The 16,165-nt window shown below is 32.6% G+C and overlaps 2 protein-coding genes across 11 annotated transcripts in view; both read left to right on the top strand.

Annotated features, from left to right (window-relative positions):
• Positions 1-2,713: 2,713 nt before the first annotated feature.
• h2ax (H2A.X variant histone) lies at positions 2,714-3,588 on the top strand. Its single transcript, XM_028467318.1, has one exon. It carries the CDS (start codon positions 2,756-2,758, stop codon positions 3,182-3,184), a length of 429 nt encoding a protein of 142 aa, XP_028323119.1. The 5' UTR covers positions 2,714-2,755; the 3' UTR covers positions 3,185-3,588.
• Positions 3,589-11,296: 7,708 nt separating this feature from the next.
• The window catches only part of phldb1a (pleckstrin homology-like domain, family B, member 1a), a 45,304-nt gene continuing 40,435 nt past the window's right edge, over positions 11,297-16,165 (top strand). For 3 of the 10 annotated variants that reach the window (XM_028467308.1, XM_028467306.1, XM_028467305.1), the window contains exons 1-3: positions 11,297-11,526; positions 14,956-15,054; positions 15,716-15,839. In XM_028467308.1, coding sequence (XP_028323109.1) covers positions 11,425-11,526; positions 14,956-15,054; positions 15,716-15,839 — 325 coding nt within the window. In that variant the 5' untranslated portion in view covers positions 11,297-11,424. The remainder of the gene's footprint in view (positions 11,527-14,955; positions 15,055-15,715; positions 15,840-16,165) is intronic. The other 7 variants (XM_028467310.1, XM_028467307.1, XM_028467309.1 and 4 more) reach the window with 5 other exon arrangements.

Here is a 16,165-nt window from a genome sequence, read left to right as displayed (position 1 = left end):
TACATAATAATTCCAGCAAGTTCTTTTTTCTGAATAATATGTATTCAAAAAGATATTAAAATATATATATATATTAAAATATAATTCAAAAAGAAGACAATTATTATTATTCATATTATTGTTATTTTTGAATATTTATGAAAAAGATATTAAATAAAAAGAAAAAATATTTAAATATTATTCAAAAAGAAGACATTTAAATTATTATTATTATTTTGTAATATTTATTAAAAAAGATATTTAAAAAAAGAAAGATATTAAAATATTATTCAAAAAATTTCTTTTTTTATCATTATTAATTTTTTCATGTGTATTAAAAAAGATATAAAAGAAATTTATTAAAATATTTTTTTAAAAAAACTTGCTGGAATTATTACACGGAAGTCAAGGAAACATCAAAGGAATCAGCAGACGCCTCTGAAGAAGACTTGCAGTACACCTCAAAACTCATCTATTTAGACTTGCTTTTAATTGTTAAAACTACTTTTAGTAGTAAAACTTTCATTATCACATGTACTCTTTTCATTGTAAAGTGTCATTGAGTTTTTCTGAAAAGCGTTACGTAAAATAAACATTATTATTAGTTGTCAGTGGAAACATGTCATGAGATCAAAGTCAATTTCTATGAAAAGTTTTCTGAATAAATGAAATCTTAACATTATTCAAAAAGAACTTGCTGGAATTTCATGCTGTACATAATTTTGAGGCTAATTTTATGCAGATCCAACATGGATAAAACAATGTTTACTAGTGTGAATTTATTCAAATTAAAGGTGGGCGTGTCAGAAACAATCAGGTGAAACTTTTAGACGATTAAATGAAACTCAGGGGGAAACTGTTTGTTGCAGCTCGAGACTTAATATCACTGAATTCTTTAAAAGCAAATAACATTGGTATGTCAAAATAAAATGTACATACTTTCTTTGGCTTTTTTTGCTCTTAACGCGTGTGTGAATTTTTCTGCAGGTAGTCCTGATTCCACCTAAAGCTGGAGAACCTAAATGTTCTGTAAAGTGTGGAACTCTGGGGATGAATTTCAGTGTGATTTTTTTGTCTTATTATGAGTCAATGAGATGATGAAGGATGAATTACTACATCTTAACAGTTTAATTACACAATATAAAATAGGTTTAAACGACAATAAATCTGTTTTTAATGAAGGAAAACTTACAAGAACAATAATAATATTCTGTATTTATCTTTGTTTACCAAATCCAACATGAATTATCAATGGCTGTAATGTAAATCAAAGTGCTTTGATTGACAACTGATGTTGTTTTTAATATTTAATTTATTAAATAAATTATTTTTGAAGCAATGTTTACTCGATGTTGGAGTGATTGGAATGTTTTTTGTTGTTTTCTTTAATATTTTTTTTTTACCGAGGTTGTCAATTATTTTATTACGTTTACGCTTTTTGTAAAATCACTGTGCATGTATTTATCTCTATTGCTCGTTATATTATTGTTCTTATTTTGTGGATTACACAAAACAATGTTGAAAAGGCCTACTGACATTAAGTAAGCACAAAAAATTACCCCAAACAAACAAATTTATAGAAAAATACAAAACACAACAGGGGAAATACACAAAAGGACAAGAAGAATATACACAATGACTCCAACTCCATAATATACATAAAATATTACTCAAAAATGATTCCAAAATACACAAACAAAACTCCATAAACAGATATAAAGGCTCCAAACCCTCACCACCATGACATCATTTGAGAAAAATGTGCAAAAATTACACCAAATACACAATGACTACAAAAATACACTAAAAGACAAAAAAAAAAGACACATAAATAACTAAAATACATAAAAATGACCCAAATAAAACTAAAAAACGATTCCAAAATACACAAAAATTACTCCCTAAACATAATAAATGGTCCAAACCTCCACCATCACCACATTGTTCGAGAAAAATGCTCATAAATGACTCCAAATACACAAGCTGACAACAATAATACATAAAATGACCAAAAACAACTAAAAAATGATTCCAAAATACACAAAATTACTCTATAAACACATAAAATGGCTCCAAAAACGTAAAACAACCACATTATTTGAGAAAAATATGCAAAAATGACTCCAAATACACAATCTGACAACAAAAATAACTCCAAAATACACAAAATGACCCCATAAACATATAAAATTGCTGTAAAGCCCCACCATCACTACATCATTTGAGGAAAATACTCAAAAATAACCCCAAAAACACGCAAAACTACAACAAAAACAAACAGAAAACCTATGTTATTTCCTGTATTAATGCTCAGATTGGTCATTATTCTAAATGCTAACATGAATGTAGACAATCACATAATAGTAGCACCAGCTGTGATCAAAGCTGCTATTCTCTGACTGAGGATATGCGCTTTTTGCTTGCTATTATTTTCTGCAGTATTTTATTTTGTTAACTTTTTTGTGGCGGAAAAGGCGCCGAAAATGTTCAACCGGAGGGAAGAACTCCAATTGGTTCTTCTTGTCCGCCCTTTGTGGGTTTGACCAATCACAGAAAGCCTCAGGAGCAACAACCAACCACAGTTGTCCACCGTCTACAAGCTGCTTCGTAATTGGCCCAAAATCACTTCCGTGGAATTTCGAAAAGCCAATCCACTCCGGCAGTTTCCGCTGCATAAGCCAATCACAGTGTGGGGGCGGGACAATAGTTAGAGACTATATAAAACTTCGCTCCCGCTCGTACGTTCAGTTCGTCGTTCATAGCAAAGAGTACCGACATGTCTGGAAGAGGTAAAACCGGAGGCAAGGCCCGCGCTAAGGCGAAGACCCGCAGCTCCAGGGCCGGCCTGCAGTTCCCCGTCGGCCGCGTCCACCGTCTGCTCCGCAAAGGCAACTACGCAGAGCGAGTCGGCGCCGGAGCTCCGGTGTATCTGGCCGCGGTGCTGGAGTACCTGACCGCTGAGATCCTGGAGCTGGCCGGGAACGCCGCCAGAGACAACAAGAAGACCCGCATCATCCCCCGCCATCTGCAGCTGGCCGTCCGCAACGACGAGGAGCTCAACAAGCTGCTGGGCGGCGTGACCATCGCTCAGGGCGGCGTGTTGCCCAACATCCAGGCCGTTCTGCTGCCCAAGAAGACCGGACAGGCTGCGGCCAGCACCGGCAAGGCGGGCAAGAAGGCCTCCTCTCAGTCCCAGGAGTACTAGCTTAGCGGCTAGCAACAGAAACCCAACGGCCCTTTTCAGGGCCACCCACCCCCACTAAGAGCAAACTTCCTTCATATTTATATCAGATTATATACTTAATAAGTTAATAACTACCACTTAACATTTTCTTATCGTTTGTAATGAGTTGACCGAATAATAACCGCCTTTTCTTTGATTAGCATTACAAGCTAATTTAAGCTTATTGTGGTTTGTTGACATGATGAATAAACGCAGGTTTAGTTAATTATTTAAAACTATTCTAGAAACTGTTGGATGTACATTTATTATCACCACGTGTTCGACGAGCCTGATGTATCACTTCCTGTGTGTTCTAGGACAGGGACACGAACCAGTGGTTGAGACCCTTTATTTACAATGTTTAATAAAAAAAAGTCTGATAATAATCTGTGATACTGTGCATTATATAGGACAATGGTTCTCAAACAGGGGTACCCCTGAGGGTACATGAGATACATAGTAAAAAGTAATGAATTAAATCAGTGAAATTTTCTTATTTTCTTTTTAGGTCAATATTTGGACAAATTCACCACAAACTAACAGTACAATTGCTTTATAAAATACTATATTTTCTTGTAGATCATTGAATCAATGATTATCTTAATCATACTTCTGACAACAATAAGCTACATTTTACAAAGGAGACAGTAGAGCTGGGTGATTATATTAACTTATCTAATTTAGATATATATATATATATATATATATATATATATTAGGGGTGTGTATTGCCTGGCATCTGGTGACACAATATGTCCTGATAAAGTAAAAGGCAATTATTGCAGTTTTTTTTATCTAAATATATGACTTAAACAATTATTCTGTAAATGTTACACCTTCATGAGAACATTATCTATGAAATATATTTTATTGACATATTTTACACCCAAAACATTGGCTTTAACATGCCATATGCCAACAACTTTGACTTTAGTGTAACTTAACTGAGGTTTATGTCTCTATAACAATAAATAAATGCTGAAAGTTAGAACTTTATTTTTAGATTTTACTGATAAAACAAGCTGGTCAACATGTCCAGGTTTTAACACTTATTTATACAGTTATAATGTCTCCTGTAGTGGAAAAGACTTTACTGGTTAAATTAACAATTAAAGAAAAAAAAAATTGATATGGATGCATAAATGTTATTTTAAACTGTGACATTTAATCTAGAATCGTCTTCCTGGTCAAACTTTTTGAATTAAAATTATTGAGATTTATAACATATCATTTTGAGTGAAAATATCTAGATATGAGTTTTGGTCTTTATTGCCCAGCCCTAGGAGACATTATACATGACTGTTGAAGTAATCACATAAAAGTTTTAGTTTAATTACATTTCACTAATTACTGTTTTGAATGAGTAGATTAAGCCTTTGGGAACACAAATGAAATGACTGTATAGAGAAAGTATTTATGATAATGAAGACGAGGTACACAGAAGTATCTAAAATATTCATCCAATACTTTCTGATGTTAAAGGTAAACATATCAAACTATTGCTGACCTTTAGTTGATGACAAAAGTACACACTAATGACTCCAAATACACAATCTGACTATAAAAATACACAATGACTATAAAAATACACAATCTGACTATAAAAATACACAATGACTATAAAAATACACAATGACTATAAAAATACACAATCTGACTATAAAAATACACAATCTGACTATAAAAATACACAATCTGACTATAAAAATACACAATGACTATAAAAATACACAATCTGACTATAAAAATACACAATCTGACTATAATAATACACAATCTGACTATAAAAATACACAATGACTATAAAAATACACAATCTGACTATAAAAATACACAATCTGACTATAAAAATACACAATCTGACTATAAAAATACACAATCTGACTATAAAAATACATAATGACTATAAAAATACACAATGACTATAAAAATACACAATGACTATAAAAATACACAATCTGACTATAATAATACACAATGACTATAAAAATACACAATGACTATAAAAATACACAATCTGACTATAATAATACACAATGACTATAAAAATACACAATGACTATAAAAATACACAATCTGAGAATAAAAATACACAATCTGACTATAAAAATACACAATGACTATAAAAATACACAATGACTATAAAAATACACAATCTGACTATAAAAATACACAATCTGACTATAAAAATACACAATGACTATAAAAATACACAATCTGACTATAAAAATACACAATCTGACTATAAAAATACACAATGACTATAAAAATACACAATCTGACAATAAAAATACACAATCTGACTATAAAAATACACAATCTGACTATAAAAATACACAATGACTATAAAAATACACAATCTGACTATAAAAATACACAATCTGACTATAAAAATACACAATCTGACTATAAAAATACACAAAATGACTAAAAATACACAATCTGACTATAAAAATACACAAAATGACTAAAAATACACAAAATGACCAAAAAACAACTCAAACCATTCCAAAATACACAAAAATGGCTCCAGAATACAACTACATTATTCAAGAAAAACATGCGCAAAATGACTCCAAATACACAATTTGACTATAAAAATACACAAAAAAACCAGATTACTCAATAATTCCTAAATACACAAACATGACTCCAGAAGCATTTTGTGTTTAGTTAAATCCTATCGATTAGAAGTTTATCAGTATCTACAAAATACTTTCACGAGAAACTTTTTTTGTTCAGAAACTTTATCGTGTGGATTTTTAAATAAATATGATGCAAAAAACAAATAAATTGTCACTTAAGAGCAAAATAAAACAAAATACTCTGAGGTAAAGAGTTAAACTATAAAAATAAACATAATGACCTTAGTATGTTAATATGTACAGTACAATCATTCAAAATAACAATTGTAAGATTTCTTTATGATTATCATAAGTAATCACTATTTTTTTCTTAAAGTAAACATACAGAAGTACATTAAAAATACACAAGATTGACGACAAAGCGCAATAAAAATGACATAATATGGACAAGAAAACATTAATCCATGGTGTCATATTTGAGTCTGTTATTGATCAATAAAGTACAGTATTTATTAATAAAAGGCTGCCAATACTTGAATAAATGTGATTTCTTAGTTTTCTGTGTTTCACTAATTTTGTTTAGAATTTTAAGAAAATATATGAATTTAATATGAAGAAGAATAAACATAAAATGTGTAAAAAGTGAAGTTGTTGTGAATATGTTTCATATAAAGTGTGTGTGAGGCTGAAAACAGGTCAACATCTGTTAAATGCAGGTGTTTCCTTTTCCTCTGTTAAACCAACCACAGTTTAACAGTTTAAAACATTAGAAAAGTAACGCACAGTAAAGTGTCAAAATATGTTTATCTACAGTAAAGTATGTTAGCGTCAAAACATCAATAACCATCTATTGATTTTACATATTTCTTTATTTACAAACAAATCAGTTATTTTAGATTTTTCTTCCTCGACATATTCCAGTAAACTGCAGAAATATTATTTAAAATAGTTTCTCATTTTTACAGTTAACAGCCATTCTCACTGTTATTATTGGAGGTAGAAATATTTCCCTTTTTATTTGCTGTAATGTCTGTTTTAAGTTTTAAAAACAAAACAAAAGCTTTAAAATTGTTCCCCAAACATTTTGCACTCATTACGTTATGTTTTTATTTTGTATATTTTTCTCTCATTTTGTGTGTGTTTTTGGAGTCATTGTGTATTCTAATGTTTAGTATGTTTTTCTGGATTTTTGGAGCAAATTCGTGTATTTTTTTTTTTTGCCATTTTGTATATTATTCTCTCATTTTGTGTGTGTTTTTTGTAATTTTGTGCTGTACAAGTCATTATGTATTTTAATGTTGTTTGTAATTTCATTATTGTGCTTTTTTCAAATTAAAACACCACCACACAATCTCAAGCAACTGTATTCAAATAAACATCTAGTTTAAAAAAAAAAAAACAGTATAAAAATGTAATAATTAAATAATAATGAAAATAAAACACTTAAAAAATACATTATATATATATTTATATTTTTAATTAAAAACACAATCTTAAACAACTGTATTCTGTACTTTCACTTTCTCAAATATAAATAAATGTAGTAAAAAAAACCATAAAGATATTAGAGTGCTTTACTATACACTATAACACAAACATGGTCAAAAACTAATTTAAATAAATAAATGTGTGATATTGGGGTCAAACATTAAGGGTTCAGTTTCCTGTTGTGACCACCAGAGGTCAGTATTTAACAATAATAATAATAATAAACTGTTAAAAAGTGAGAAACAACTTTGGAATAAACAGCTTTAAAATATAATAAACATCAGCTGTGAATGTTTTATTAGTGAATAAAAGTAGTGATGACGCAATGACAGACTGAACTAATTCTACTGACCACGTGTTTAACAGCCTCACCCTGTGTGTGTGTGTGTGTGTGCGTGTGTGTGTGTGTGTGTGTGTGTGTGTGTGTGTGTGTGTGTGCTCGTGTGTGTGTGATTAGAACATTTAAATTAAAATGTGTCGTTTGGCTTCAGCTCTGAATAAATGTCTAAATTTATCAACTTTTCACGACCAAAAAAAACAAGGAGTCATTTTATGAGAGAGAGAGAGAATGAAATCTAATCTGATACTAAAGGAATTAAAGAGAAAAGTGTTTCTATTCGTTCTTTTTAGCAATAATAAACATTTTTCAGCTGGAGTTTGTATTCACGAGTCTATAAATGTAGAAAAGAGAAAAAAACAATAAAAGTATAAGAATGGTTTGATAGAAACACATGTGGACACAGCAACAGCAACATTTCACTGACTTAGTTATTTGTGATTTTAGGTTTTTTAAGTCATTGTGTATTTTGTCTATTTTTGTTGTGGTTTTTGAGTTATCTTGTGTTTTTTTGCTGCCATTTTGTTTGTTATTCTGATATTTTGTGTCTTTTTGGAGCCAATTTGTGTGTTTTTTAGGAGTCAACGTGTTAATGTTTTGTATATTTTTCTGGGTTTTTTTTTTTTAAGGAAAATTTTGTGTATTTTCTGTCACATTGTGGGTTTTTGGAGTCATTCTGTCTATTTTTTTGTGGTTTTGTGTCATCTTGTGTATTTTTGTTGCCATTTTCTATATTATTCTGACATTTTGTGTCTTTTCGGAGCCTATTTGTGTTATTTGTGACTATGTTTTACGAGTCATTGTGTATTTAAATGTGGTTTTGTATATTTTTCTGTTTTTTATAGTACATTTTGTGTATTCTTCTGTCGCATTGTGTGTTTTTGGAGTCATTCTGTCTATTGTTGTGTGATTTTGCATTTTTTGCGTCATCTTGTGTATTATTCTGACATTTTGTCTCTTTTCGGGGCCAATTTGTTTGTTTTTTGTGGAGATTTTGTGTTTCAGGAGTCATTGTGTATTTTAATGCTTTTATATTTACTATATACTGTATTTTTGAAGTAAAGTTTGTGTATTTTTGTTGCCATTTTGTGTGTTTTCAAAGAGTCAATTTGTGTTTTTTGTATGATTTGTGTATTTCAATGTTTTGTACATTTTTCTGTATTTTTGGAGAAAACTTTGTGTATTCTTCTGTCATATTGTGCGTTTATTATTGTATTTTATTTCTTAACACTAGTCAGATAAAAGATACAAACAGGTTTTAAGATGAAATACAAACTAAAACCTTATTATTGTTTCATTCTTTGTGTCTGAGCTGCAGATGTTTGTGATCTCTCATGTTGGTCTGATCTGATGTGTTGCCAGGTTGGACTTGTCAACATTCCTCCAGATCTTTGTACCGTCACACTGAGCCTCACTGGAAGGTCAAAGGTCATGTGATGGCGGAAGGAGGTGAATTTCAGCGTGACCAGGGAGGAGGTGCTTATGGAAACAGTAACGTCATAATTACTGAACATTAGAATAAACCTCAGCTTTTATTTTATTATAATTAAACATATTATTACACGATGGGAGCTACTTTATTTAAATAAGACGTTTTTTTCTGTTACGACAAGACATAAAAATAAAAAAGTGTTTCTGGAAAGTTTTAAACCAGATTTAGTTATAACGACACATTTTCTCCAGACAAAAGCTGATTGACTATTTACATTATTTTAAACTGAACAAAAAACGCTGTTAAATAGAAAAAAATATTGAAAATGAATTTTGCTGCAGTAAATTGGGCGTCAAAGTTCCATTTATTATAATATAATAATAAATGTATATAATAGTTATTATTTAAAAATCAAAACAAAGATGACCGAAAAAAAAGACAAAATGACTCCAAAAACCCACAATGTGACAGAGAAATACACAAAATTTACTCCAAAAATACAGAAAAATATTTTTTAAAAAACATTAAAATCACAACAAACAAAAAAACACAAATAGGCAACAAAATCACTAAATGACTCCAATATCACAACAAAAATATGCATTTATTATTATAATAAACTGCTGGAGCATCAAAATTTGACCCATTGAAGGATTTGGTTTGAAATTCAAAAATTCAATAGAACGTTTAAAAGTTTTTGCAGCAAATTGCTCCAAAAACTCTTGACATTTTTTTTAAAACCCGGTGATTTCTGACATTTCAAAAGATTCGCACAAATTTCGTTGCTATTTTTCATTAAAATTGTTGCAAAATGAAGGAATTTTGAAGTGTAGATCCTGGAGCGACTGATATCAGTTAATTTAAACTACGAATCCTAACTGGTGCCGTACATATGCAGGTAGAACATTCATTAAAAAAACAAGTTCAGATAAACTACGGTCAGGTCCGCGGAACGTCTCCACACCAAATAGCACGTACCACGTTCCCGAGAATTCAGTCCCCGGCGCCCCCGTGGCACAGACGGAGTAATGGACTCCTTTCATATATTGGTATGTGTCAATGACTCGGTAACACCAACTGTTACAATATTTGACTCACAAATAAATGAGAAAACCACTTTAATGGAAATTGCCGAAAAAATTAAAATTAAATTGTGCGAGGCGTAGTTGTTAATACGTTGAATTACCTTTGAAACGATATATCACATGACTAGGTTCCCATAAATTTGGAAATTACCAAAAATGTTTGGTTGGGTGTTATTGTGTATTTTAATGTTTTGTATATTTTTGTTGCCATTTTGTATATTATTCTCATTTTGTGTCTTTTCAGAGCCAATTTGTGTGTTTTTTGTGGAGATTTTGTGTTCTGGGACTCATTGTGTATTTTAATGTTGTTTAGTATGTTTTTCTGTATTTTAGGTGCAAATTTTGAGTATTTTTCTGTCATATCGTGGGTTTTTTTAAAAAATCATCTTGTGTATTTTTGTTGCCATTTTTTATATTATTCTGACATTTTGTGTCTATTCGGAGCCAATTTGTGTGTGTTTTAGGAGTCATTGTGTATTTTAATGTAGTTTTGTATATTTTTCTGTAATTTTGAAGTAAAATGTATGTATTTTTTTGCCTGTATTATTTTTCAGTATTTTTGTTGCTATTTTGTATATTATTCCCTCATTTTGAGTCTTTTCTGAGCCAATTTGAGTGCGGTTCATTGTGTATTTTGACACTTTGTATATTTTATATTCATTTTCTATATTCTTCTGTCACATTGTGTATTTTTGTTGTCATTTTGTATAATATTCTCTCATTTTATGTATTTTCTGAGTCATTTTGAACTAAATACTTTTTTATTTCCACTTATTTACAAAGTGAGATTCTTTAACATGTGTGTTATCACTCATTCATTCCATCATTATGATCTATAGTTGTTTTATTTTTTAATATTCTGAATATTTAATGCAGACAAAGGGGGGACTTTAGTCAAAAACATTAGAGAACCACTGCTGTAGATGGTCTACTGTATATATTCAATTATATATCATGATTTCATTCTGCATTCTTAGTTAAAATAATGTTAATTTACTCTTGATATCAGCTGATTCTGTTGCTTCTTTATATGTATTTAGTCATGATCTGCTTCACCCCCCCCCCCCCCATTCAACCCAACCCCCCCGTCCATGGGAAAAGCCTCCATAGATCAATCATGGAGCTTCTAACTGTTCCAGAGGGAGAAGACGCTCCATCCTGTGGAACAGAGTGAACTTTTCCAAGAGTTTGGAGGAGGTTTCCAGCTCTGCTACGTGTAAGTGTGTAAGTGTGTGTGTAACTGTGCACCGTGATGGGGAGGAGAAGACGTGGGGAGGAGGAACCTCAGAGTTTGAATGAAAAGAGCAGAGCTACAGACACACACACACACAGACACACACAGACATGAGGACACTGACCTACACACACGTGGATTCGTCACCAGATCAAAGACGATGGTAAGAAAAGCTGCATGTGTGTGTTTTTATTTATTGATCATGTTTTACATTTAAATGATCAACTGGAAAAGGTGATTTTATTCCAGTTACTGTAGAGCTAAAGTTCAGCGCTAGCACCAGTCGTTGGTGTGTGTGAAAGTATCAGCCTCAGACTGGGTCTATTTTCAGACGCCTGAGGCAGCGTTAAAGGGCACAACAACAGCTCCATAATGACACGTTACAGAGCAGCGCGCCTCCATTTGGAAAGCATTAAAAGCCTGGGTGTGTTCCTTCAATCCCTGTGGTTAGTGTGTGTGTGTGTGTGTGTGTGTGTCCTGTCTCTGTCAGAGGCATGAGGAGGCGTGAGGCGTTCAGGGTCACGTCTAAACAGAGGAGACTCTCTGTTCTCTGGGGCCCGGCTCCCTCTGACACTCATTGTCACATATCTGTGGTATCACTGGTTTCACTGGTCCACAGTGACACCACGCACACACACACACACACACACACACACACACACACACACACACACACACACACACACACACACACACACACACATGCACACACTGAGCCCAATGTGCAACAGGGTGAACCAACGACAAAATGAAATGTCACAATAAAAGTTAAAAACTATGCATTTTAAGTCTAAATACAGCTTATGTAAACACATGGTTGAATATTTAGCTGCAAATTAAAGCTCTTTTACACGTGTGTGAAACTCAAGGCCCGGGGGCCAAATTCGGCCCTTTAGAGCAGTGTTTCTCAAATGGGGTACGAGATGGTACTACAGGGGGTACTAGAGAGAGAGAGAGAGGAAAATTAAATGAAAGGATTAAAAATATGGGGTTTTATTATGATTATATTTAGTTAAAAATAATAATCACACTAAATATTACCAGCAACTCACAAAAAAGAGCAAAAAACTAATAGGAGGAAAAAAATACTGAATAATAAATACACAAAATGACACAAAAAATACTTCCTATTATCAGCAACACACAAAACAACAACAGACACAAAATGAGAGAAAAATACACAAAAATGACAGAGAAACACACAAAACAAAAATAAGAGAAAAATATACTGAATAATGAAAAGAACAAACAAACAACAACAAAATACACAAAATTATACAAAAAATGCTAAATGATGATATAAATGATGTTGATTAGAACATGAACTGAAAATATAAAGGATAAAAACTATAGAAAAATCTATTCAGGAGACACTAAATACTGCTTCATTCACTTATTTACAAAATGAGATTCTTTAAACAATCATTATGATTTATAGATGTTTTTTTACAGTAAAATGTTGGAGGCAGACATAAGAGGATCAGATTCAGACCAAAGATCAATCATTGTGTAAATCAGTGGCTCTATAACACATATTATAAATAATCAGATTTTGTAAATAAGTGAATGAAACAGTATTTAGTGGCTCCTGAATAGATTTATTTCTATAGTTTTTATAATTTACGTTAATCTCCTTCCATGGAGTTTGACTCAGTTCATGTTCTAATCAACATCATTTCTATCATTGTTTTTAATCTGTTTTCTGTCTCATTTTGAATATTTCGTTGTGTGTTTTTGTTATTATTTAAATGATTCTATCTCAGTGTGTGTGTGTGTTTGGTGTCGTTTCTTATGTCATTTTGTATGTTTCTACGTTATGTGTGTGTATTTTGTAGTGATCTTGTGTATTTTTGTGTGTGTGTGTGTGTTTGGTGTCATTTTGTGTATTTTGTTGTTGTTTGTCTGTTCTTTTAATTAATCAGTATATTTTTCTCTCATTTTGTGTGTTTTTGTTGTTGTTTTGTGAGCTGCTGGTAATATTTAGTATGATTATCATTTTTAACTAAAAATAAACATAAAACCCCATATTTTTAATACTGTTCATTTTTCTCTCTCTCTCCCTGTAGTGCCATTGTGTACCTCTAGGGGTACACGTACCCTCATTTTAGAAACAATGGCTCAGATATTGTTGATGCTTCCATACTTTATGTTTAATGTATAACAGGAAGTTATACATTAGGGCACATTAATGTTGAACTTGTTTGTTTTCCCGTCTCAAACCTGTGGCCCACCAGTGATCCAACTGGTCCGTATTTGGCCCCTGAACTAAAATGTGTTTGACACCCCTGTGTTTTCTAGTGAAAACGCAAACGTTTTGTTGTGTTTTGACTGTCCGTTTCCACGGCAACAGCATTTTTGGTGCTTGAAAAGAGAAAAGAGTGTCACGATTTGCCAGCTACAGTGAACTAAAGAAGTTATTTTCAATGGCGTGCATTCCTAACACCCCCCCCCCCCACACACACACACACACGATAAACAGATGTGAGATAACAGCAGGTTTGGTTCTAAGATGGTAAACATGAAATAACCCACGTGTGTCCAATGGATTCAGTATTTAGTCTCTTTAAAGGAACGTCTGCTCTTCTGCTGTTTGTTTCTCTCTTTTTTGTTGGTCTGATGTGAGTGATGAGAAAACAGCTGGATGTGATCTGCAGCGTGTGTGTGTGTGTGTGTGTGTGTGTACACGTGGACAGAGTGAGTCACAATGAGTCAACAGAGGAAGAAGAGACGAGCACCTGTGGAGTCTGTTTATGTGATTCACAACATAGTGCGTTGCATTCAGGGCCCGTTAGACAAACAACTTTTATCACAAACGTGTGATTGTATCTGATCAGAGGGTCACATGATCAACATTCATGTCCTCATTTTGAAAAATGTATTTTGTGTGTTCTTTTGGGGTCTTTTTATTCACTTATGTTTTACTTTTCTATATTTTCTCAAATTTTGTGTATTCTTAGCGTAATTTTGTATAAATATATAATGTTTTGTAGATGACAAATCTGAGCATTAACACAGGAAACAAAATTTTGTGTATTTTTTCTGTCATTTTGTATTTTTTTTCTGCAATTTTGTGTTTTTTGGAGTAATTTAGTTTTCCTAGTTTTCCTTCTTGTTTATTTTTTCATAACGTTTTGTATGTTTGTTATTGTTTTGACTCATTTTGTGATTTGTTTTCTTGACATATTGTGTGATTGAGTTAATTTGCATATTTTATTGCATTTTGTTGTCATATTATATTGAGTTTTTAGGGTCAATATACAGTTTCTATATATATGTAGCTGTATAAATATTTTTGTTTGTTTGTTTTGTATAGTTTTCTATCATTTTGACAGTTTTCATTTTCATTGTGTGTTTGAGTTGTTTGTGTGTGTTCACCATGGGGGCCAAACAAACTTCATTAGAGGGCCAGATGTGGCCCGCGGACCACCTTTTTCCTACGTGTGCTGTGTAGACGTTTGGGTCGTACAGACACAATGAGCCAGTATGACGCTGTGGTCACGTGGGCGTTTAACTGGGACAGCTCTGTTCCCATTGGAGTAGAACCAGCACCAGCTGCTCCTTGTTCTCCCACTGATGCCCTGATGTGTTTCAGGACCTGAATGTGTCAGAGCAGACGGAATGTTCTACATCTGCAGACATGGAGCAAACCAGCAGGAGCAGAATAGAGCGACAGACGCATCAGGTGCTACAGGTGAGCTACAGACCAGCTACAAACACTCTATAGATGGTCTGTCTACAAACACTCAGACCATTACAGACCATCATCAAACACCTACAGACCATCTACAGACATATAAAGACCACTTACAGACATCTACAAACCATCTACAGACCATCTACAGACACTGAGATCATCTACAGACCATCTACAAACACTCAGACCATCTTCAGACATTTCCTTGGCCTCCTTAACCCTGGAGTTATTTCAAGATGAGAGATGAGAGTTTTAATATTTTTATTTTATTCTAAGTAGTGAAATGATCCAGTTTTATAAATCTATAATAACATGTTGTTAGTCAACAATAAATCTATGTTTAGATCTCTTTCTTCATCTCAGCTAAAATGACTAAAACGTGATCCAATCTGTTTAACGTGGGTGGAAATGTTCCCTGATGTTGACTCTTCTCGTTTTCCTGTTATGTCTTCATCACTATCTTTGTTTTTCTGTCTCAACACAACGAGACATACTGTATGTTGCTGTTCTTCTTTTTTTGTTTTTTACAACCTTTTGATTTATGGTTTTTAAAAAGGTTCTAATCTCTATCAGTTTCTCCATAAATTGCCTTTAAGTTTTTGCTTCTGTGTAGGAAACGTTTGAGTGTAAAATGTGTCCCACACTGTGTGTTGAACAGAGCACTCCTCTGGACCTCATAGAAACTGGAAAGTCTCTGAAAGTACAAGCAGAGCGCCCTCATCTGGTCAGTTTAGGAAGTGGACGTCTGAGCACAGCCATCACACTGCTGCCACTGCCAGAAGGTTAGTGTGTGTGTGTGTGTGTGTGTGTGTGTGGATTAGAAAGTGTTTTTTTAGATTGGTTGGTACATATAAACAAAAAAAAGTAAACTAAGGCACTAAAATATATTTAAAGAGTCGAACCAAGATTGGTCGACAGCAAACTTTGATGTTTACAAAGAACAACTAGAATATTTGCATTTCCTGAAGACAATAAGTGAGGATGCAGGTGCTCGCCCGTGTCGCACTGCATTAGCATTAGCAAGCATTAGCATTCATTTGTATTAGAATCAGTATTAGCAATAGCTAGCATTACCATTAGAATTAACATTAGCTAGCTTTAGCATTAA

The sequence above is a fragment of the Gouania willdenowi genome, chromosome 14 (genome assembly GCF_900634775.1).
Source record: "Gouania willdenowi chromosome 14, fGouWil2.1, whole genome shotgun sequence".
NCBI lineage: Eukaryota > Metazoa > Chordata > Actinopteri > Blenniiformes > Gobiesocidae > Gouania > Gouania willdenowi.
Note: the sequence above shows the minus strand (reverse complement) of the source record. Positions and strands in the feature narration are given on the sequence as shown.

What these genes read in the sequence shown, in the direction of transcription:
- h2ax (XM_028467318.1), top strand. Translation starts at nt 2,756, where the DNA reads ATGTCTGGAAGAGGTAAAACCGGAGGCAAGGCCCGCGCTAAGGCGAAG.